Raw genomic sequence first — 25,820 nt, 5'->3', positions numbered from 1 at the left:
GGTGCACTTCACAGCAAAGACAGCACGTCTGTGCGCAGCTCACCAAAAAAAAAAAAAAAGCCCCTTCAAAAAGGAAGGAGTAAAAAAGAGGAAAACATCCAAGTGTCTTTGGCTTTGGAGCGCCAGTCCTTGAGCAAGAGGCGTGCGGAACGCACTTCCTCTCACTCCTGCTATCTCTTTCCTGTCTCCCATTGTGAGAGAAATTATAATTGGCAGGCCAATGAATTATTAGCACACACAGTAGCTACAGCTAGAACAATGTCCCTTATTGGTGGAAGCGCAGTTAAATGTGACTTTCCTTTAAAAGAACAGAGTTTCACATGAGTAAATGGATTTCTTAAATAAAAAATAAAATGAGCGCTCGATTTTCTCTTTAAATCTGACCACCGTCTATTCTATTTGAAAACTTTCATCATTTTTACTGAGAATAATACGTCAACTTGATGAATGAGTGCTCAATAAAACCAGTGATAATGATAGAAGTTGTCCTCTCCTCTCCTTGAGTCATAACTGATGTGGCACTGTGGTTTGGTGCAGTAGTCTCATATAACAATACGTATTATGAGGCAAAGGCCTTTAAACAAGTCAAATAAAATTGATGTCATTCACTTTTTGAAATGATAATCTAGGGAGTTTCACTCCAACAAACGGCATGAGAAAATGACAACTTACGAGTGTGAGTAACTCACTCTCACGCTTATGGGATTGTAAAATGTGACAATTTCTTGAAATGTGCTATAAATTTGCTGAATTGCTCTTGCCATCCCCGTAATAATGGTTGCTTTCACTCCGTGGGCCGTGCAAGTCTAGTCAATTCATATAATCTGGAGTCACAAATCACAACGAGCCTCCCAAACTCCTCGGAGTAATATGGGACTTTGGAGACTTTTTGGCAGCTCAGGTTAACCCAGCAGACAGGGACAAATAGCTGGCCGTCTGTGGCCTGCCTATCCATCCGTCCTACCGCTGGGATGGAAAGTGGCTGGGGAGGGGGTGTGAATGAAATGGTGGCCCAGCAGTGATGCACGGTGCTGCAAGCTCATAAAGCAGGCCATCAGCTGACCTCTGAGGCACGGGGGAACAGGCAGGGCCTTTACGACCATCACCAGATTTAACAGCCAATAATGACTGGAATAACCGCTTAAACCTTTACGGACCTGCACAGCCGCATGGTAGCAGTGACAGCGGAGCAAGACGGGAATAAAGAGAGAGAGAGTGAGTGATATATTCAGCGAGTGCACTGACAGGGGCCATGTTTCAACCGAAGGGAAAATGACAGATGCAAAGGGAGAGAACCCTGATATGTGTGTCTCTTTAAGTGAAGCCAACTGGCTTGTCCATTCCCATCCTGATGAATGCACAACAGGGAGAGCTGGAGAGAGAGGTGGATGAGGCTGAAGACAGAGGTGATGCATGTGGCTGGAGACATGTGGAGAAACAAAAAATGGGTGTCGTTTAGACGAGTAAAGGAAAAAAAAAACACAAGCGTAAAATAATAATTTTAGAAAATTTAAATGGTTTTACAGATATCTTAGCTAGCTCCAAATATTGCAGTCCAGGTCGGAAGTGAAGCAAAGCTGCCAGACTTGATGTATTGCCATTGGGAAATGTGAAAACATTCATAGGACAGGTATTCTTTTTTTCAGTATCATCTCCAAATGCTTGGCTGTCTAGTGCACTGTTAAAAGATACACACACAAAACAGAATATTTGAAACTGTGGTCTATAAATATTTCTAATGTTAAGTTAAAAGAAAAACTTAATTTACAATCTTTGTTCAGCAGACTGGTTTCTCCTTTATCCTGACGTCAAGCAAGTTACAGCACACTCGCATCTTTTGGAGTAAGATCATAACACTAATTCATTAACTGTTGGCAGCAAACTAATTCTAATTTTCAATAAACTCTCTAAACCTAATACAGTGCTCATGAAAGGGGGCCCATTTCACAGGCTGGCACTTGTTCAAGCAACATATGCTCACATAATCTCTTAAAAAGCATGATCCAAGTCCAAATTTAATTATGTAATAGCACAAACGGAATCAGAGTGCCGACACAGCAGAGCTCTGATACACAACGTTCTGCCACTCCACTGCCATTTTCCTCATTTGTTTATTGCTCTCACCAGTCCCGGCAGCCTCAGGGGCCGTGGCGTCCAGAGTCCACTCAACAGTCTACAGATGGCTCGGAGCACCAGGCTCGTTTCACATGGTTGTTTGTCTTTTTAATAAGGTCTACTTGAGATATATTACTATTGTTATATGATCATAACGCCTTTTCATGGTCTCTCAAGCCATTACTTTTAGTGTGTTGTGTTTTTACATACTAAGTTCAAAGTCTTTCAAGTTGATTTAGTTTGTATGGATTTACAGTGGTATGACTCAGTAAGGCAGCAGTGGTGCTGCTGCTGCTGTTGCTGGTGGCAGTCAGATGAGGTTTAACAGTTTCAAGGACTAAATGGGTGGAGGGGGGGGGGGGGGGGGGTTGAGGGATGTTCATGGTTCCCTGAGCCCTGAACTTCCTCTGGCAGCAGCACTCAACTTGCAAAGCACTGAGCTGAGGATCCTGATCTCTGTAGAATACAGATAAAATTATACCAGTGAACAGTATCAGGGCTTTGCCTGTCCCCAAACATTGCTGAGGAGGTGTAAAAATATATACATGAGCATAAAAAACCACAAAGGGTCTCCACTGAAGACTATATCCAAGATACCAGGTCACCTTTTTTTCTTTTTTTTTTTCTGCCTGAAACAGTATCAATAAATCCTGGGACAAAACTGCATATCTTAAGCACCTTACTGGCGACTTTTACAGTGCACAGTCTTCACTTGGCACGCAGGCGATAACATTCCTCCCACACAATGGTCTAATCTTCATGGCACAGGTAGCACTGGGATTGTCTTGGATGTGCACTCTGCCGTCGCCTGGGTTTGTCCCGGCATTAGAGCCCTCTGCATTCCTTTGTGCTTTTTAACCAGTGAATTAAAGAGGATTTCAACAGGGGAATACTTATCGGAAAAAAATTACCCCCTTTACTCAGAGATAAACAAATCAGACTAAATAAGTTGGAAAGAGTTTCACAAACTCATTCTGTAATCAGGAAGAGCTGCTTAAGATAACAACATTTGATTTAGACATTCTCTTACACAAAGAGGAAGGAAAAGTGAACCTTTAAGCTATATGGGACAGGGTTCATTTTTGAGCAGATGCCATTGCTATGTAAGATAGTTTACTTTACAATTTGTATTTATAGGAGCCAATCATATCCCTGTGCTGTGAGTAAATAAATGAAATTGTTGGGGAAGTATTGTTTGTAGATTATATATTCAGGTCACTTCTCCCAAGAAATCTTTTAATTTTTTAATCCATGCAGATGTTTGTTTTCAGAAAACTTTCTGAAGTGCATCCCCAGATGAACACTGAAAGCATTCTTAAGTAGCTAAGTTGCTCTTATACAAAATACCTCAAAGCGTCTAAGATAATACATGTGGATTGAAATGCAATCTGCCTCTCACTTCTCCCAAAGATAAGTACAGCCACTGACAAGACCTGGCTTCCTCTTCTTATCTCACCAACACTTGATACTAGAAACTCGGTGCATGAATAAGTCTTTCAAGATTGTGATGTAAATATATCCGATTAATCACAACAAGGAAAACTGCAACAACGCAAGCTTCCAACCCCCCAAACAACATTGTAAAAATGTTCCTTTGCTTGCAGTTGTATCAGAAATATTTTTCATATTTCTACAGCACAAGTCTGTGATCAGTCATATAAACGCTGCATTGCTGTCTTTAATCTATGCTAATCTATTGTAATAATTTCACTTTTAAAGATTATGAACATTAATTTAAATCAAGACAATATTAAAAACTGAAGACAAAACTACATTTGGATAATCTATGCAGAAGCTCTAAGCCCATTTCCATTCCTGATGGATTTAGTGACATACCCCCCCACTTTCCCCCAGCACTAAAATATTTAATTTTACTGAGTAGATCCCCAGGACATGAAGGAAAACCATCAGGTCCGTGTTCAAGTTTAATTACTGATTACTGATTTAAACATAGTCTAACCCTCCAGCCCCCCCCCCCCTCCCCCCCATCTCTGCCTCTGCTGCAAGCACACAGGAGACATACTTATGGGGGAGAAATTAAGATAAATGTGTGTGTTGTGTGAGCATGAGGGTGCTGTTTTTTAAACTCAATATCTTATCAGATTGAAAATGTTGTTTTGCTTTGTGTGTAGTATCTGTCTAACACCTAAAATGACTTGAGTGTGTTATATGGAAGATATTCATCAATGCTGTTGGAATCCCTCCCGTCCACAGTGCGGCGCTCTGTTCACAAAGCAGATGGAAAAGAGCATCACTTTGCCACCTACCATATACCTCCCCCTATTTTTCACACCATCAAACATCTGTGCTTGTGTGTGTGTGTGTGTGTGTGAGAGAGACAGTCTGTGCATGCATGTGTTTAATTAAGCTCCGTCTATCCCATCGCTGTGGACGCCTCTGAATCTATTACAATCCCTCCATCACAGAAGCCACTTCATTTACATTTTCCAGACTTTGTTTGAAGAATATCTCAGGTGGAGGAATATATTTTTGCTAGTGTCCCTCACACAGATTTACCCAGACTCCAATGGGCTCGAAAAGTTGGTGTTGCACACCAGGGGAGGCATTTTCACCTAATGAAACCCAAGATCAATAGAACTGCTCTCTCCTCTCATATATAGTGCAAGTACACAAGGGAAATAAAGTATTATTTTTCATCCTCAAATGTATAATGGATATCATTCCTTATTTAATACTTTGTTCAATTCCGCATGTGCCGCAGAGGGGAAATATTTCCTCTGATGATGTCCCTATATTACTGAAAGAAGATATAAAAGTGGAAACATTAAGTCTGAGAAAAATTGGGCGTTGCATACCTGAGAAATGACAATCGACTGCATAGAATTGAGCATCTCACTCACCACATACAGTTAATCTTATATAATTATAAAGCTTACAGACATTTACATATTAATCTGCTTTGCCTACCGCAATCGACATATTTTAAATCAAGAGCTCAGTTTTGTAAGAGAAAAGAGAGAGAGCGCAACAATGAGGAGAGGAAAGAGAGCAGATAAGCATAGAGGGGAAGGAAGATGAGAGGAGTGTGGTGAGAGCAGCCACTTCAGGTGCAGCGCTTATCGGCGGCAGAGAGAGGACCTTTCTTATGTAATCTGTGATTTCATTCAGCCTCCGTATCAGATGATTGTCTGGGAGAAGAAAAAGCCATTTTGAGGGGAACGGGCTGCGTGAAAAGGATCGTCTCCCCTGCAGCTCACCCTTCCATGTCGAACCAGCCGCATGGCACCGAAGGTCAGCAGAATTATTGCAGGCAGGGGTGGCTCCACCAGAGAAGACAATGATATGGCCTTAACCCTCATTTAGAGGTGCCATTTCTCCACCTGACCCCCCTGCTAAAGTGTTATTTTTCCATGTTATGAAATGTGATAGCTCTCTGGTGAAACAGGAGTCTCCAGTTAGGAAGGTAATACGTTGCGTGCAGCGACAGCAAGACAGCCTCAGCCTCTCCTCTAAATAGGCTGGCTTTGCGGCCTTACTACGCAGACAGTTCAATCAGGGTAAAACAGCGTTCATTTAACCGCTTGGCTAACAACAGCCAGAGGTACACAGGAGCCCCAAAATTGCACAGTTACGGGAGATGATGATAATGTCTTTGTGAATTTCACCCAAACATGTCATTTTAAACTAAGGTTCTGCACTGAGCTTTGTTAAGTGTTGTTGTTTTCATCACCAGGACAATTTCTGCCTCCCCACATGATGAGGAGGATATGCTAAGCAGCAGTGTCTGTATATATCAGGTGGAAATATCTTCATTTAACACAGAAATCAATAATTGAAGACAAGCAGAATGCATCAGTGATAAAGAGGTCTATTTTTGTACAGGCTGGAGATCATGTTTGAAATACTTGTCCGGCAATTATAAAGTCAACTTTTACCTGTACTGCAGTATTAATAAGTAAGGTGCAAAAATCATAAATGGATAATGCCTCATTAATTTCATATCATATTTTCATTAATGTAAAATGATGTGATTCAGGCACTGAATAATTCAGTTTCAAAAGCGTACCATGTGCAATATCATATGTAAATCAAATGTCAAGGAGATAAAGAGTCTAATGGCTTCATAGAAAGGTTGCCTGTGATTACAGTTTTATTAATCAACATTGAAATGACTATTCTGAGAAGAAATCATAACTCCATCTCAAAAATTATTTTCTCTCTTTGTTATGTTTCTGGAAGTATTTAATGTAAGGAAAACAATATATTGTCTGCACCAATGTGTTGATGGCTGTTGTGATGTGAGAGATCTATCAGAGGAGGGAGTGGAGGGGGATAGCAGAGGAATGCACATCCTGGTTTTCTCTCAGCAGCTCCACCTAGGGGAGCGGAGAGCACCCTGACACTCAGACCTGTGATATTCTCTCACTTCCTATGCAGAACCAAACAAAATATGTTCTGTTTTGCTGCAACATTCTATATCTCGAGCAGATCACGCCTGCATATTTGTCACTAATCATTCCTTTGATGTTTGGAGGGAGGACACATGGCTACAGGGTCAGACTTGACATAAGGCCTTGGTTTTGGATAATGGTGCCCAGAGGGCTGTGGCACATAATGCCGGGGGTCAGAGATACAGGCAGATTAAGGAGGAGAGGTGTTGAGGTTGTCACCTCAGGGCCTCCACCCACACAAGCACAAGACGCTGAGACCAGACCCCACCATCATTCAAAGCAGATGGCATTTTTCATAATGTGTCAGTGCTTATTTTTGGGATGCAGCCTCTGGCAGGCCCGGGGTAGACTAGTTATTAGGCATGTATGCTTATAATTTAGCCAAACCAAAGAGAGTTTGGACACAAACCCTTAAGCCTCAAACGGAAAGTCTCCCCCTCTCTCCTCCCTTTTCTCTCTGCCTTTCTGTCAGAACATTAAGCAACAGTGAAAAGAAAGCAAGATTGGGAGAATGGCTCAAGATGAAAACACTAATGTGGTGTTGCAAAGCAAAGGGCAGAATGCCACAACCGTGCAGTTCCAAGTGCACTCTCACTATCGGGGTGTTTGATTCCGTCAGGGGGTCACACATGCAAAGAATTTGTACTGCACACGTAATGATTTGAAGATTATACGGAAAACAATTTTGTCAGGATGTAAGTGCAACTTCAATAGGACATGCATGTCAACTCAGCTATAACCTGCAGCAAATACAGTCATTGATCCAAAACACCCTGACAAATGTGAAAGGCATCTGCAGAGCAAGTGCTGCACAAGCAGTGGAATCTAAATCCACACACTCATGTCACACAAACACACACAAGCATCAGGACTGCAAAGAGATAATTAGCAAGCACAGCTGACTCCTTGAATTGTCCTCCGTCCTTCCCCCATCGTTTTCCTACTAATAGGGGCGTGAGTCCCACTTATTAGATGTGATTATCCACCCAGAGCTGTATGTAGATTAGTTTTATTACATCCCTCAACCAGCTTCCCTGCTATTTAGACAGAAAATGTAATTCAATGATGTAACTTAGATATAAATCTGCATTTACAGGGCAAAGTCCCACTCCAGCAATGGTTATGACATGTTGGCTGATTAAACTATCAGGCTGACAAGCCCGGCAGCCACACAAGAGGACAGGCAAAAGTACAAAGGCCCTCTTATTACAGAAAATCCTCCAGAACAGTCAACGGTGGGGAAATGGTAATAATGTAGAACCATCAGGTCCATAACACACACATATGCACATAGATATCTATACATATAGATATCTATATATAAATGTGTATGTGCATATTTATATATAGATATATATGTATAATACATGCATGCACAGAGCAAACAATTATAAATGAACATATTTTATAGATAGATCTCTCACAAAGACACACGCACACACACACACACACACACACACACACACACACACACACACACACACACACACACCTCTAATTCCCTTATCCAGCTGAATATGATGACTGGCTTTTGGAATGACCTCCATGCAGAGGACGAGGCCTTATTCTGTGGCTCCCTCCCCTTCCCCTCCTCTCTTTCTTCCTCCCTCAGAATGAATCTAAGAGATTGGTGACCTTGCTGTGGGTCTGTGAGGGAAATGAGCTACATCTTGTCACAGACTGAACAGGCCATTTGAAACCTGGTTTGTTGCCTTTGAAAGGGCCAGCGATTGCTCAGCTGATAAGTGGAAGGGGGTGTGAAGGGGTGTCTTTTATTCTGAAAATTAAAAGGCTGCCCTGATGGAAATATGCCTGAATTGGTGTTAAGCATATTGTTACTGGATACTTATCATGTGAGCATCTCGGCAGCAAGACAGAAAGGGCAAACAGTAGCTGTGGATCCATATTCTTCTGCTAAAAGACGATGAGTACGAGACAAAAACAGCCAGTGAAGCTTCTCTACAGGCCTTATGCCAATAACTGGGAATATGTTAATGATTTTCAAGAAGCAAATTAACTTTAAGGACTCCTCACCAATGTGCCATATCTGGGATAGGATTTAAAATTCATTATCAGCACAGTTATCCAAATCCATGCTATGATTCAGACAGACACACAAAACACACAGTCTGTGATGTGTGTGTGTGTGTGTGTGTGTGTGTGTGTGTGTGTGTGTGTGTGTGTGTGTGTGTGTGTGTGTGTGTGTGTGTAGCTCTCCAAACAAATGCTGGCATCTCCCATGGCCTGCACAAATGTTTGTCTAATGTAAACCACCATATAGGAGCATCTAATTAGGGGTGTCAGGATGAGAAATCTCAGCCAACTGTCAGCCAATTCAGATCGCTCCCAATCAGTGCAGAGACAAAAATGGAGGAAAAAGCAGGAGAGGATCCAGCAAATAGGAGCCAGAGACTCAAGCGGGGGGCAATTAACAGCCAAGGTGAAGCAACTCATAGTCGAGAAGAGGCCAGACTACCCATGCATGTAAGACTCTGACCCTCCCCAAGAATTGCAGGCATTCGATGGCACTTTTGTAATTAGGCTGTGAATGCGGCGCACTGCTGCATGGCAGTGGCCTCTTTGCTGCCTTAAATGGCAGATGAAGGAATACTGGGAGCACATAAAGAACATGTACATCTTCGAACAATATATTTTTTAATTGCATTAGTCTAGCTAAAAATGGTGTTTAAAAATAAATTTATACTCTTTAATCCTGATGACCTTCTGAAGTCAGACTAACATACATAGATGATGCAGAGGGCAGGGGTTTGTCAAAGTACAGTGGGGAACCCAAACAAAAGGCACCAGAGGGGGGCCACCTGGCTTCCAAACTTACCTGTGAACACCCCATCCAAACCCAAGCTAGTGGCAGTTACAGCTATGGTGACCAGGTGGCAAACTTAATGCCGTTGCAGCTTAAGGAGTTCTCTGCTTTTCTTAAATCATCCATTTGTCAGTCTTGGCCATGACTCGACTGCAGCTGTGCATGTAGAGCTACTGATAGAGTCTAATGTAGGAATGTAGTTTCTAAAAGAGCTGATAAGAGGGCAGGACTGAACTAGAATGCCGGAGAGGTTGAAACCTAAAGAAAGGTCATGGTGACCCAGCATGGGTTAGTGTCATCCTCATTAAAACCTTCACTCTCATTAAGCGTTACAGAGCAGAGGAGAGGCTCCCAACCACAGCACTTTGCTTTTAAGAGCATAGCTAGTTAAGAGTTAGGGTGAGTCCTACCTCTCAGGAGGCCGGGGAAACATGCAGACCTGCCGAAAGAAAGGCAAATATTACTTGAAAGGCTGGGGCAAACACAGGGCATGAAAGGTAAGAGCAAAAAAAAAAAACAAGTCAGACCAAAGTGTTTCTAAACCATCTCCCCTGATGTTGATGATTAGCGGATGAAAACTGTGAGAGGAATGCAGTGTGTTTTTTTTTCTACCTATAGCCACGAATCACTTTGCATAAACAACAACAACAATAACAGGCAGGTTCTTCTGTAGAAGCCACACAATGAGCTCAAGGGTTCCTCATAACATCTCATTATAGTTAATGAGCACTGTGTGTTTACAATGTGTAGCTCTATAGAGCTAGCAGTGTTTACCCATCCCCTCCTCTCAATGGAGATCACTCAGCACACCCCAAAACAAAGGAGGATTTGTTTAGCCATGGGCTGTGTTTCTTCCCCTCTGGATCATAGGGCTCAATCTAGCAGGCACAGCCTGCTAGCACTATCTCCTAAATTCATTACAGCTACCATGGAATCCCCAATGTTGGGTTACAAACTCACATAATTAAGTTAGATTAAACACAGTAAATTATATGTGTCTGTATGACATAAATGGATCCATAATGGGCAAACAAACCCAAAACACCTCAAAAGTAACTATGTAGTAAAACAACCAGCAGTCTTGGTAAGTGTGTCTTTAGTTTGCATGTCTCGGTTTAGCTCCTGACCAGCATATTCTCATGAAACACTCCTTTAAATACCTTATGTGAAGTGAGGACAATCATTTGCACAAACCTATGAATGTCCAGCAGCACACGCGATCATGTCCACCTGTATAACAGGAGCTAGCAGATACATCACCCTCCAACATGTCAGGAGACATGATAGCCTCAGGTGTAAGGGCTCTGAGGCTTCGGGCTCCTTGCTAGTGTGTCCACCCCCCACGCCATCATCATAAGCTCATAACTCCATTGATGGTCTGTGTTTGTCTATGTAAATGTTACACCCACGCAAAGACCCTGGAGTGCTACTTTTGACAGCTCTGCAGTAAAGATTGGTCTAGGTCTCGGCACAAAAAAACACTGTGTTAGGGTCACAGATGCAGACGTGCTGACGTCAGTCAATTCTGTCGATTTAGTCGTTGGGGACAAATAAGAGAAAGTGAAGTAATACATGCCACCGCCACCTACTGAAACAATCAGTTATTTCCCTTCATGCAGGCACAGAATGTACATGCTAGTTACTAGTTAGCTGAAGTTTGCAATCTATTCAAATGTTTTTTGGATGTCTGTTAGAAGCTTGGCATGGCTACGTACTTATAGACAAGTGTGGAAACATACAGAAAACTTAGTATCTTCTTTGCACTTGTTATTTCACACCGGAAAATTGTACAGACAGTTCAAGGAAGTGTTACGTATGCCGCACATGACGATTTCAATCCGATTATCTATTTCCTTGACAGCGAATACACTGCATCTCATCTGTCTTTCATGCATCTCCAATATTACACAAGTGAAAAAATACTAAAAGGGGAAAAAATTAAACAATTTTTCCAGAACATCAAATCTGTATCAGTACAAAAGATACCTGACTGACTGACTGCATCATATCCACTAATTAAGAAAATAATAATCAGCTCCTAAGATCCTCAAGTAAAAAGCTACTGGAGAGTTCTGCATGGTATGCACTTCTCTTAATCAGTGTGTTAGGAAGCATGACAATTGGGAGGCTGATTGAGTCCTGTGTTGAGTGTGTGTTAATCTCTGATTAACATCTGCATGATCTCATGGAAGTGCGGCACCACTGAGCCCTATGTGCACACAGGGCATGAAATATCCAGGCGTGTAATAACATTTTATTTACAAAGGGCCCACTGGGCACAATGCATTGCCAGCCTTGCCAAACTGAGCCCGATGCTATTCACTTGAATGCATCATATTATCATCGCAATCCAACTGGGGGGAGGGAAAGGAAATGGCTTTAGTTACACATGGTTATTAGAAGCTGAGAGCTGATGGATACCTATAAGGCTAACCTGATCTTACACTCCTCAGCTTCAAATAAGAACTGCAGTCTCTAAACTGCCTCATCTAAATGTCAGTTCTATCCTGGTTCAGGTGTGGCATCAGGTTGGGGTCTGACTGAGCGATCCGATCACGAGTGAATCACAATCACAAGTTCACACTTGGCAATAAAATTTGTTTTTAGGATTCTACTTCTGCGCTTTATACGAATAATATATATTATTTCTGTTTAACCTTTGTATTTATCTGCAACAGTTTGTCGTTAGGAACGACACACAGATCGTATTGAACTGAATCCAAGTATCCATATCATGTTCATTTTACTGAGGCTAGCTGCCCGAACTACAGTATCAATCAAAACAATGACATTTTAATTCTATTTAGGGAAGTATCATCTTGGATGATATGGTTTATTTGGAAAAAAAAATAATGTACTGGGTGAGCCAAGTAGACTTTTAAGAAAAGAAAAGAGAGGTGTAGCAATACTTATCGAATTTTTAAAAATAAAAAAAAAAACACACACATTAAAGGGGAAAAAAATCTAAACAGAAATGACTGACTCTGTTCCTTAAGATGTTGCTGACAAATCCAGCCACCCAAGACATTTGATGCACTTGTGATTCATCCATGGGCTTTTCCAAACAATCAGATATTTCATAGCCCAATAATACTAATAAAAATAATACTTATAGAAATAATATTATTCTTCCATTTGCGCGTGAATCAGTATGTAATTCCGTTTGAATGGGGACATTAGCTGATGAGGAATTGCCACTACTACAAGAATGAGGCAAAATGTGACCCAGACCACTTCCAAATATTGTTGCAGTGTCAATGTGTCCTGAGCGTGTTCACACCTGCACTTTGATGTTCACTTGTGATCAGATCACTCAGGATCAGGATCTTGATGCCAGGTCTGAACAGGGTCTTTGTCAGTAACACCTCGCCTCTCCTTCAGGAACTGAACCAGGACTGTGATTCAGACGGGAACCCACTGGATCAAAATGAATAAAATGCAAATTCAGTGGCACACAGTGGAGACGATATCAACAGACAGTAGCATGATGATAGACACTGTGTTGCTGGAAATAAATAGTTACTTTTCTGTCTGATTTACATGTTTCAGGTACTGATACTCAAACAATGTCAAAACATTGCACATTAAAAAGAAGGTTCAAGGCGTGATAATGTTTACATATGGAGTGCAGCAGATGCACATGGACACAATATATGAAAATATATGGCTCAATTCATATTCATTGTTGCTGTAAACTGACAGCTTATCTGAATAATCTCCACTTTATGCAAGTGTGAAAATATCACCTATGGCTGACCTACTGCACCCTTGGGGGCTCTGAAGATGCACATCATTTATCTGGTTTTGTGAATAGAAAACAAGATAAACCCAGAATAATATTCCTCAGAGTGGCATTTGTTTTTTTATGTCTTCATTTTAATAGAAAACGTGTTAACAAACAAAACATTTAGCCGACATTTAGCGGCTGAAAAAAATCTATAAAACTGCAAACACCAGAAGCTGGAAGGATGATCTGCAAAAGTGTGTATGCAAATGCACTCATTCACTCACTGAACTCTATATAACCTGTATATGTTAGAGTGCCTTTATATTTTTAACAGCTATAGACAAATACAAAAAAATCCTTTGGTGACTTCACAATCTTTAGCAAGTTATTTTAGGTATTGTTCTGTCTTTCCTCTCAAAAATTCTCTATAATGAAAAAGTCAGACAAGCAAAAATACCCCCAAAAAAAGCTACCAGCATCTCCTTCAATGAGAGCTACGCTTTTCGAACTTCTTTGGTGTCCTACAAAATTACCATATGAGAAGCTATTTACAACTCGACAAAATATCTGTGTGTTTCCACGAGAGTTCAGTCCGTTCCTGTGATGGAACAAAATGAAAAGCCTGCCTTACTTGTTGCACGCAATTAAGCCCCTGCGAAAAAGACAGTCGGGGCAGTTTAACATTTCATAGGGCTGTAATTATTCTTTAACTGTTAGAAAGTGTTGTCCCCTAGGAGCCAATTACTTGAAAAGCGCTCATCACACACAAGATATATACAAACAAATCTTTCAAGCACAAAGTAAATGTTTAAACATTAAAAGGGATGAGCGGGGGAACCCATACCAATCAGTTTTGGTAGGAGCTAATTACTAATAAGAGCAGCAACCCTGTTGTGTTAGATAATTATGACACCAACGTGCACCTCAAACACCCAGGGCCCCTGGCTGGCTGCTGTATGCTTATTATAATCATTGGGGGCAGATAGGAATCAAGCACAGACTCATATAGGCTGCAGAGCCAGTAGACGGACATAGAACGCCGTTGGTGTCATGCTGTTAAGTACCCTTATCAAAATGTTTTGATCTATAAAATAAAATACATAGCAGAAGAAAATTCATATGTGTTTAAACCCATATCTATATCTATATATAACTATATATGCATATAGTTATATATGTATATATATATGTATATATATGTATATATATATGTGTGTATATATATATATATATATATATAACTATATACATATATAACTATATACATATATAACTATATATGATAGATAGATAGATAGATAGATAGATAAACATTTATTTAAAAAAGAATTGTAAATTAAAACAATAAAAAAAACAATTCCCATAGCTGACATGGCCCTAACACCACCCTCAGGGAATTATATTGTTCCGTAAGTAACATAAAAACAAAAAGTTAACCTTAACTTAGGTGTCTTCCATGGATAATTCTTCAACTGAACAATCGTATTAACCTCCACTTACTCTCTACATCTGCTTGGCCTGTTGTTTGCTCATCTAATCAATCTCCCTCAGCCTTGTTCTTTAATGTCCTACCACATTTGGCCATCTCTAAATATCCGCTAATGCCTGGGAAACATCAGGCCTCCAATGATAGCACTGTAAATCTCTAAATGTAATTTATTTCCCTCTCATGCAAGCACTTGAGCTAAACGATTATGGCTACAGAGGAGTGGCACACTCTATAAGATAAATATTGATTGACTGGAGGGTTTGTTAGCTACAGTTAAGAACAAGGTCTGAGTGGGCGTCTATAAAACAGAATGGTGTGTGTGTGTGTGTGTGTGTGTGGGGGGGGGGGTTCTGCTGCCAAAATCTGAAGCTAAACAGTCACTTTTGGCGCTAAACATATGGTAAGAAAATTATGTAATGACAAACATGCTATGATCTTATACTTTGAATCTATTGTGAGGCAGATTCAGATTGAATGAACACAGTAATAACCAGATTGAAATCAATGTATAAGAATCTGATCTATTATTTCAATACATATATTTTCCAAATTAAAAGGGGAAGTATTGTTAATCTCTGATGTTCTGAACATGTTGCTGGACGCAATATTTTCATTTCTTCAAATAATGACTGACAATAACATTTCAAGTGTGTATTGCAGCTTAATGTTTGTTTTTTAACAAGAAAAGTAATTAGCTTCTGTTCTCAATAGAATTATAATGTGCATGACATTTTCAGAAAGTAATTGGCAAAGGAATACATTTCAAGATTAACCCTACACTGTTTAGAAGGTGAGAAAAAATAATTACATTTATTTACAGTATATCCACTAAAGAGATTTCAGTATGTGTGATATATCGTAAATGTTATTAAATTAAACACAGTGATCAGAATATTAGGAACAATGTCAGATGATCTAAACTCTTCATACTATGTCTCACACACACACACACACACACACGCACGCACACGCAGAGCTTTGCTTGTTTCATCATCCTTGACATGATATTGTAGCAGCATCTCCAGAGGCTCAGCCATAACCTCCAAATCCTGTTTAGCCAAATTAACATTAGGACTTCAGTTGCAACACGGGAACCCTTTTGTGATAGCATAAACTGGATTGCTTTGAAGAAGATTATCGGATGTACTGTCTCGCTGTGTTGCCATGTTGCCTGAGCAAAGACCAAGAAAAAAGTATGTGTCTCTGGTATTAGCAGATGTGGTATGACTGTTCAATTATCCCTCAATTAAATGACCATTTTATAATTTGTGTAAAGCTTGCTCATGAAGGTGTGTGTGGAATATGTCAAACTTTTTCCTTACCCTCACACACCACAAACACACTTACCATGCACATGTTACACAATAAATTTACAGCAGTGTAAACAACATTGTGTTGTTGATGTGTGAGACTGAGAGAGAAACAAAGCTGTCTCAAATCCCATTTGGGCTGAGAGGCGGCCCATATGGAAAGTTACCAAATAGTGCTAATACTGCTAATAGGATGTTCCACTCTAAATAGGAGCTCATGTTAATACCCAGATTTTCATTCATGCTGGAAATTGTAGTTTTAAATTACAGTTTAATGCTTCAGATTTTTAATAAAAAAAAGCCCCTAAAAAACCTTCACAGCAACACAAAAATTACCACAGCCTCTGAACAGAACCTCAGCCTCCCTTTGTCAGCCAATTACTATGCAATCTCTTTCTTATGACTGAATAGCTCACTGTTAGCAAATAATGAAAAGGCAATTATGGCAAAGCTGTGTTCATATTACCCTCTTCATTTTATGCAGGCTGTAATTATTGTCAATCCTAGAGGCTTACTCTACCATGTAAGAGGCAGCAGGGAAGAAAATGGAGTGGGCTGGTGCATGGCAAATTGGAAATGTCACAGCTACCTTTTTATCAGCACCACTAGACCTCTTTGTGCATGTGTGTGCGTGTGTGTGTGTGTGTGTATGTGTGTGTGAATTCACGTGCATGTGCACATATGCACTGCAAACATACATGGTCATACCTAGGTGTCCATTAGCACACACTCGACCAGTATTTATTTAACACGCCATCATCGCCAATCATAATTCACCGATGAAAGAGGGGAAAAAAAGGTGTAAAATGATGTGTGTTTTGCAGAATCTTCACCTCAAGCTGTATCTTAAGTACAATGCTAGCGGGTGAAGAAATATATAAATAAATGGATAGATGAGAAAACACACTCTCTCTCTCTCTCTCTCTCTCTCACACACACACACACACACACACACACACACACACACACATATTCCTTTTGTTCTTGCCTTTTTCTCCCCCCTGAAAACAATGATTCCCCAAAGACTCCTGGTTTTCTTTCCCTGCCAGTGTCTGTCTAACAGCAAAGTGGTGGATATATTCCTTTTGCCTTGGCCCTCATTAGCTGTCTCCATGCTGTTCAGTAATAGGGAGTGGCACATAAATGATTCCCTTTATAGAGTTTGATGTGCCACACTGAGAGGACCACAGCTCCCGTATGGACAGCACCCCCCATCAACCCCTTCACCACCACCCTGCGATAGAGTGCGAGGGAGGGGGGGGGGGGTCAGGGCTGGATGAGAGAGCGGCGTGTGACACGCATGACAAACGCCTCAGTCTATGTCGCTGCTAATTCTAATGGCTGGCGATGACCCTTAAAAAAACATTTCATCAATGTTTCCCTAAGTGCCACTAGCAGAGGCACATAATTAGGGTGGGACATCAATAAAGGCCCACGCATGGGCACAAGCGTGGTGCACATGGCACGATGACGGTGAGATGGAAACACAGAGCAGCGAGGAAAGATCTTTTGTCAATACTCTTGCATGCATCCCTGACAAATCAAAGTGAATAAACAATGTTGTGATTCTACCGTACCTTGACAGGCGAGTAGCAGGTCTACTAACACGATTCTGACGGCAGACTTTCAAGGTCAGCCTTTAAGCTCTTTAACTGCACTGTTTCAGTCTGTGCTCCAAATTCAAATCGACATTCATATACCTGGCAAAACACATTTATAATATATTTTTTAAGTTATTTTCTCCTTTCTCTCCGCCCCCCTCCTACTTCATCCCACAGAAGCAGGTGCTGCTCCTTTTGTGTTTAACAAGATTCTTGAAAGTGTGCATGAGGGAAAAGTGCATTTCTTAAAGGAAGGTGTTGCACTACACGAGGCTGTCTTCCAAACGCGCTTTTCAAATGGATACTGAAGCCTGTCACAGTCACATTACTTTACCTCTAACATAATAGCATCGTCAAGTGCACTCCAACACAAAAGACAGCCAGGGAAACATCACAACAGGATCAGGGAGAAGAAAAGCCCTCTTTTAACTTTCAAAACTCCTTAAGTTCTCAGAGCACACAGACTTCGGTGTGCCTCTAGCTTACGATGGTACGTTCGCCTGCTGCTTCAGAAGGAGGGTGGAGAGAGAGGCTGTAAAAACAATGTAGTCATTACAGCTCACTTGAGTGTCATTTTGGCAGGCGGTGTTATACCGCTGCTTGACTTCAGATGTGTGACTGAAATCTCTCCTCTGTTGTCTTGTGGCCTGGTGGCTGTTAGGTAGAGTTACAAAGCACACAAACAAACCAAAAAGATGCCAATTTACCTCCCGACACTGTTCTCCATATTTGAAGATTCTGAAAGCAAAGTGTTTTGATTTCCACTGAGTGAATAAGGTGACAAAATGTGATGGCAGGATACAGTGATCAATCATGAGCATTTTGTGGAGGCTGCTCAGTTCCTCTCAGATACGGATCGCACCAAAACAACAGCACAAACAGCAACAGCTGCTGGAGCAACTACGGTACACCTACAACTTCACCAAAAGCTTCCCTGAGAACAGGATACTGAGCTGCACGGTGTGTGTGTGTGTGTGTGTGTGTGTGTGTGTGTGTGTGTGTGTGTGTGTGTGTGTGTGTGTGTGTGTGTGTGTGTGTGTGTAAATGTATCATAGAATTCTTGGATTTGATGTCACAATTGTCACAGGCCCTTGAAGAAAGCGGCCTGGGTGTTTGTCAATTCAGTTTGATGTGTCTCTGTCATACACAATGATAAACACACACCCTTAGACACACCTTGCAAGCGCTCATCCACCACCTCTGGCCTGGAAATCCGAGCTATGAGAAAAGAAAAGCAGAGAGAAATATCAGTGAGTGAGAAGCAAAAATAAAACCCTAAATTATTTTCTGCAATAACCTCGAGTGTTAACCTGCTGAAGTCCAATAATACCGTAAATGAATAACGTAAAATGACCAATTACACTAAACACATCAGCTTTAATTTCCTACCTCTGAGGACAATAAATAAACATGGCTTCTATGAAGACACGAGTGGAAAGTGCTGCGCTATTAAAGCTTTCCTCGAGTTATTTTCTTTGATTAGCTGCCAAGGCCCAGATAGCCCCGCCTGTTTCAAGTCATTTGAGGCGTTCAAAATGAAATTATGGAGCATCTCTTCGTGATATTAGTGTTAAAGAGCAAGCAGCCCATGGCTACAGTAATCCCCTGTTAATCCTGACCTAATGAGACCAAGAGTGAGAGAAGGAGAAATACAGGGTTAAATGGCATCGGTGGGACTTAAAAAGAGTGATGTAAGCTTTCTTAAAGGGTGAGTCTTAACAGTCATGGCATAAAGTAATTTCTGTCAGTAAAACAGAAGCAGTAATCTCAGAAAATATATTTGAATCTGCCTTTTTTTCCAAAAGGAAAGTACACTTAATCAAATACAAATGTGATGATATGTTAATAATTGTATCATACTCTACAAATCAGAAAATGTGTATCAGTGAAAATGAGACTTTTACTGTATTTTTAATTACTTCTTGTCATATCTGTCATTAAATGGAGCTACATATAGAAACAAAAATCTGCACGTCCATATACATTTCTGCCAATCTGGTAACAATCACAAATTTAAATGCAACAATGAGAATGACATCAATTCTTAAACCTAAAACTACAAACATCTTTTCCATCGCGTGTAGACGAGACTGTTTTTGTTTTGTTTTTCCTGGTGTGTCACGTTTATCGTCATGAACACGTAGAAAACAAGGTAAACAATTATTATAGTTTAAACCAGCATTGGGTTTTGGTGGTTTTGCTGCAGTTGGTTTTTCAATCTCAGCACGGGCTGATGATATAAGCACATGCAGCCGTTACAGTACCACACCAGAAGCGGGCTGCTGATTACTGTGCTACCCAAGTTTTGTTTTTACATCATAGCCAATCAGAGGTGATAAATGCTCGTGCTACTCCAGGGTTTTTAAAATGTGAGCATTTATACTGATTAAACAATTTCCCTTTCCAGATAAAAGCCAAACGTCAGCAGGTTGTTGTTTTTTTTTTTTCTTCATCCAGTTGGAAAGAAGCTTTACAAATGTCTTTGCCCTGAAAATCCAATTGGGACATTGTGCATCACGGCCAACAATTCACTGCTCAGGTGTAGGATACCAATGGATGGTGTAGGGTTAGGTTTGGACTAGAGAAATGTGCTGACTGAGAGGGATAAATAGTATTTTTACTCTCCGAGTGCTCGATTATACAGCTACTGTAACCCACCACAACAAACCAACCTTGATCAGCTTCAAACATATCTTAAATGAATGGGTCTTATTTATGTAGCCTACTTGAAAAAAATCCTGTACAAAAGCGTTACTGCTTTTTATAAAGAACTGATCTCATTAACACTTTGGACTAAAAGCCACAAAAAGTAATCAGATTAAACAGTAGGCGTTGAATTCTTACATGCATTTAGAAAATTAATCGCCTATATTTATAGCAATTCAAGGTACTTTTTCCCATGTTGCTCCAGTTCAAGACCAACCTGTTCCAATGGTGCTTTAATAAACCCGGGAACATAGTAATAAGGTCCTGTGGTGTGCCAGTGGGGCGGCCGAACTCATCCAAAGATAACACAGCTCTCAGCACCCGGATCAGCAAGGCACTTCCCCCTCACCCCTCTGATCTTTAATAGACACTAATCAGATGTGGGCCTGGAGGAGGACAGACACACAGCGACAGAACACAAAATAATGATTTACCTTAATGCTTCTTCATTTTAACAGGATAAATTGAAGATGTCTTCATGCACCATATTCAATTAATATTAGAAAAGCCTAAAAATATAGTATATCTATCCCAAAGTCTGTGAGATCATCAGCTTTACAAAAACAAAGGCAAAGAGAGGTGAGAGGAAAGAGTTTGTGTGAGTGTGTGTGTATCAGAGAAACAGATAGGAAAACATCGAGCTTTTAAACCTGAGAGTGGGTGCAGCCTCAATCTTTCAACTTTTCAGAAATGAATCACCAGGTACAGAAAATGTCCAAACAAACACAAAAACGTTAGATGCTCTCATGTGCGTGTGTGTGTGTGTGCATGGTGCAGTGAAGGTGTTCATTTGGAAGTGGTGTCTGATTACTGACTGGTAATTAAGTTTTTAAGTTTATACACAGATCCTCTCTCATGCGCACACACAGTGTTAGAGTTAACAAGTGATATAGAAACACAATGAAAATGAACACACACACACACACACACTCACACACACACACACACACACACAGGCCCATTTCTAAGACTTCTAGTCAGATTAGAGAAGGTCCTTAATTTGTGTGACTCAGTGGAGTTTCACTAGCTAATGAGATTGGGCTAATTGGTACCGTTACTGTAATCTCCCGAGGCGCAGGACAACACGTTTAAACATACACTCACTGATCACACTTAAAACCTGCCAGCGATGCTAAAGGTCATTAGCAGCTGTGTTCAGTTTCTAAAGCCATGCGATGTAACAGGGAGGGGAGTGCATAAAACATTGTGGAAGTTCACCAGGGTTAAAACATTCATTTGCTAATTCCAGGATGCATGTTGCCAAAAGAAAACACGCTGTAATTACACAGGGAGAGAAAAAAAAAGAAGTACTGAACAAGCTCAAGTAACAGTCTTAGACAAAACCAGGGATCTAACTATGCAACCCATTTTCCAGGCAAATTAAAGCACATGTTGTTGCACTGAATTTAATTTGGCAAATCCCACCATCCACCATGTTATTTGTTCTTCTTTTAGAGGAAACCTGTTTTGAAACCAATTTATTTTTGGGGCACTAGCTGGACTTAATTTTCTAGAACTACATTTTTGACAAATCTATCCCCTTTAATGATCTGTGACTGGAAACTTACTGATACTATCAAAGACCAAGTACAAGGGTTATTCATCAAATTCACTATTTAGGCCTGACGGAGGGTACAGTGAATGTGTAAATGTGAAAAGAAGTTTGTACATGTCACAGTTCACTCATATACTCTCGGTTCTGCACATTAGCTCACATCAACATGCACCTGTGCAACTTCTAAACACTTAGTTTTGACTATACAGGTAACACTACACTAACCTGAGTCATTTCCCAGTCATGTCAAAATTACACTTCTGCTGCAATGTTAATCACTACTGTGCAGAAAGCAAAACAATAAATGAGCATCATTCCTGTTATTCCACCCACATTTCTGGTGCTACAAGAAACTATATATAATATAATAATCTCAAGTCAGCAGGATGTCCAGCACAATGACAAAAATATCAATCACTAAAGTGTGCTGCAGGTACGAAATATTTTTTGTGGGCAAACCTGCAAGTCAGCCATTGGTTCCCTTGACCAAAACACATTTGGATTTTTCTGTTGGACTATTATTTAGAAAATAACCTCTGTGGCAAATAAAAGTTTATGATCCTAGATCAAGACATCTCTTTTTTTGAAGTGTAAATTTAATCACTAGCAGTAAAAAGCTTGCATTAGGCGCTAAATGAGCAACACCACAGACACATCTTCAAAGTGGCCACAACTAAGCCTTGAGCTTCTTCCTGTTCGTGTTTGAGACTGCTGATGACATTTAATGTCCTTGACAATTTCACCAGTCTAAATTAGCCACTTGTTAGCAACGTCCTTCATCATGACACATAAAAGCTTGCCAATGTTCGAACACTAACTATCCATCCATCCATCCACCCATTTTCATTTTCTACTGCTTATCCTTTTAAGGGTCGCTGGGGGGCTGGAGCCTATCCCAGCAGCCTTCAGGCGAGAGGCGGGGTTCACCCTGGATGAGTCGCCAGTCCATCGTATACATATAGACAGACAACCATTCACACTCACAGTCACACCTACAGTCAATTTAGAGTATCAATCAGCCTCGTCCCCTCTTGATGTCTTTGGACTGTGGGAGGAAGCTGGAGTACCAGAGAGAACCCGCGCAGACACAGGGAGAACATGCAGACTCCACACAGAAAGACCTCGCCTTCTTGCTGTGAGGAGCCAGTGCGAACCACTGCACCACTGTGCCACCCTCGACTGGGTGGTTTATTCACTGCTACTTCAACGTACACAAGTCCAGGGTGAAAACTCCATTAGTATCAAGTGCTGTCTTCTTGTGCAGAGTTTAAAGGCACTCCAGATATCTGTGCAGTCTACCCACATACATGCATGTTGCTCTGTATATTATAACAAATTTAACATTGCTTATAATAGAACAAATTTAACATTGTTAGTGGGTCTGTAGCTCTGTTCTCTGCCTACAGACACAACATCTGTGATTGGACGGGTTGAATACATACATTCATTTCCCCGCATGTATTGATTAGGTTCACTTTAAATCGACAAGCTTAAAAAACATAAAAATGAATTACTTTGCATAAAATAGAAATATTTGATGTTATTTAACCCTGGCCCTCATATAAATAAATAGTGAGTAACGGTATCAGCATAATTATGCTATCAGACTCCCTTTTGGCAGCGGCTGAGGGTCTGACATGAGGCTGACAGAGTGAAACAAGAACAGTAGCTAATGTTAGCACTAATGTTAGCATTAGTATTAGCATTCGCAATAGAGATGAACGCAAGCGGCTGGCAGCCAGACCTCATCTGTCCACAACTAGAGACAGGTGGGCCCTCAGGCCTGGCTTCAGGTTACTTAGACGACCCACAATGTGCGTCACGTACTCACAAACACACACATTAATAGACACACTGAAGCAAGATTCAATTTTTTTCATGGCTAGCTTTGTACAAAAACACCTGCTCTGTTGCTACTTTAAACAAGTAAACAGAGGAAATATGTTGTTTGCTCTTCGTTACAATTACCCTCATCTAATTACCCTTGCCTGTGGCATGGCTTTGGTTATCTGCACACATGTCCACATGTCATGGGAGCAAAATAAATCAATGAAAATAAATGCATAACTTGCCACTATACATAAGCAATAGAGAAGCACTCTTTTGCACATGTTGCAGGGTTTTGTGATGCTAAAATATGTGGGGGAAGTTTGCTTTAGCATTGTGGGCGAACCTAAGCTCTACCACCTGTTAGCCAGACCCACAAGCTTTATTGAATATTCTTATGAAATCAAAAAAAAAAAAAAAAAGGGGGGGGGGAGTGAGAAAACAAAGCATTTCCTGGCTGCCTGTGGCACAGCTTCTGAAGACCCTATTTTTAGGTTTCAAACTAAAGCAAGTGGCTCAACAATGTGGACCCAGATGTTGCCAGTACAATAAAAACATCCATCTGCATCACACTAGCACGGACATTTGATTTGGAAGACAACAGGAATACATTTATGGCACATTTAGTAATTCCTTTACTTAAGACATCAGCACACGAGAAAAAACAATCTCCATATACCGCAACCATAATTATAGATGGCTGGATAAAAAAAAAAAAAAATAGAATAAATGTGAGAAAAGTTAAACTAACTAATAAGCGAGACAAGATATTTAAATAGACATTATCCCAAAATGTGAAAATCTAGATTGAGCCTGAGACATGCTGTATTGTTATAATTAACTTATTAGATCTTCACAGCCTTTCTATTTCCCCCTGCTTCAGACAATGTTTACCAAGGGATCAGGGAGGGATGCCGTGTTTGCCTTGCAATCAGATCTGAGCTGGAATGAGGGCAGGAGGAAGGCAGACGCAGGCCGCTCTTCCTGCCCTGCTGGCTGGGTGGCTGGGGTAAGCACCGAGCTTCGAGAGGGCTATTTCTAAACCCACCCGCCCAGAAACTCACACAGACACACGCTCTCATTCCCCCACCTGTTCCCCAAACTGCCCATACTCAAACAAACTCATGCACACAGCACGCTCTTTTCCCTCACCAGGGCAACGCACCTAAATAAAGCCTCGCCGCCATCAAACCAATATGGGTTTCACTGGATATCCACTCTGTGACTGCAAAAATAGAAAGCATAGTTAGACAAGGTTCACACTCTGATCTTACACACATACATGCTGGGTCATAAATTAGCTTATAGCTACTGTTTCAAAACATTGCAGGACCTTGTATGTGTTGACTACTCGACCTTTCCGTGAAAGATTAAGAGAAAGGGAGGAGCGCAGTGTTATTTTATCATCTGTGAGGGTTGTGAGGAATGTTTTCAAAGATTTATATCTCAATTTATTCTAAAGCAGAATCGGGCTTCATATTACATTACTATATAAATGCCTCTTTTGACTGTCACATCTGCCTGGCCACTTTCCACAAGACACTTTCAGTTTGTTCAATTTAATCAAGGAGCAGTTTAATTCTAAAGTAAAAAAAAATTTAAATCCTTTCTAACAATTAGCACATTGGATAACAATTACTGAAACGATAAAAGGTGTTATGAAATATCAAGGGTAACCTAAAACCAACCTTAGGTCTCAACTTAAGACGACAGGTTTTCACACAGTAAATCTAACACTCAGAATTAATGTTTATTAACATTTCCTGTTTTTCATTTTAACACATTTTTCTGATTTTACTGGACTTTTTTGCCCTTTCAGTGACCTTATCTGACTTCTCCACAAATGATATTACTAATTTTTTTTCTTTTTTGTGATTTGACAACTGTTGAAAGGATCTCATAGCCAAACACACGATGAAGGAAACTGAGGGAGGGAGAGGGAATGAGAGCGAGAGAGAGAGATGGATAAAAGGAAGGGAAATCAAGGAGAAAAGGAAAATGAGACTCATTGTAAAACCAAATCCTTGTTAGCACTTTGTCACACCGGTGTCCATATATCATCTCTTGGTCTGTCACCTGACCCTGAAGTGTCACAGACCCAGGTCTGTCCCCTCAAACACGAACCCTTCTCTGGTAACCCCCAAGTCCAACCCCCCCCCCCCTCCCGCGGCTCCCTCAACTCCCAGCGAGTGTTAGGCAGTACTTTACAGCCTCTGAAAAGGAACTAAAGACCGCTGTGGATTGAGATGAATTA

At 40.7% G+C, this 25,820-nt stretch overlaps 1 protein-coding gene across 21 annotated transcripts in view; it reads right to left on the bottom strand.

The window, feature by feature from the left end:
- LOC147269674 (uncharacterized) overlaps positions 1-25,820 on the bottom strand; it is a 353,014-nt gene that overhangs the window by 188,743 nt on the left and 138,451 nt on the right. For 18 of the 21 annotated variants that reach the window (XR_015110555.1, XR_015110556.1, XR_015110550.1 and 15 more), the window contains 5 exons: positions 24,732-24,791; positions 20,402-20,570; positions 18,655-18,696; positions 12,632-12,768; positions 9,762-9,790 (listed from right to left, as the gene is read on the bottom strand). Coding sequence is in view for 1 of the 21 variants with exons in the window: in XM_086188974.1 (XP_086045100.1) it covers positions 9,762-9,784 (23 nt within the window). In the remaining 20 variants the exon portion in view is untranslated. Of the gene's footprint in view, positions 1-9,761; positions 9,791-12,631; positions 12,769-18,642; positions 18,697-20,401; positions 20,571-24,731; positions 24,792-25,820 lie in introns of all 21 variants that reach the window. The other 3 variants (XR_015110566.1, XR_015110552.1, XR_015110563.1) reach the window with 2 other exon arrangements.

The sequence above is a fragment of the Aulostomus chinensis genome, chromosome 2 (assembly GCF_037954235.1).
Source record: "Aulostomus chinensis isolate RoL2024-O1b breed Wild chromosome 2, RoL_Achi_v1.0, whole genome shotgun sequence".
Lineage (NCBI taxonomy): Eukaryota > Metazoa > Chordata > Actinopteri > Syngnathiformes > Aulostomidae > Aulostomus > Aulostomus chinensis.
This window is presented reverse-complemented; position numbering and strand designations above follow the sequence as displayed.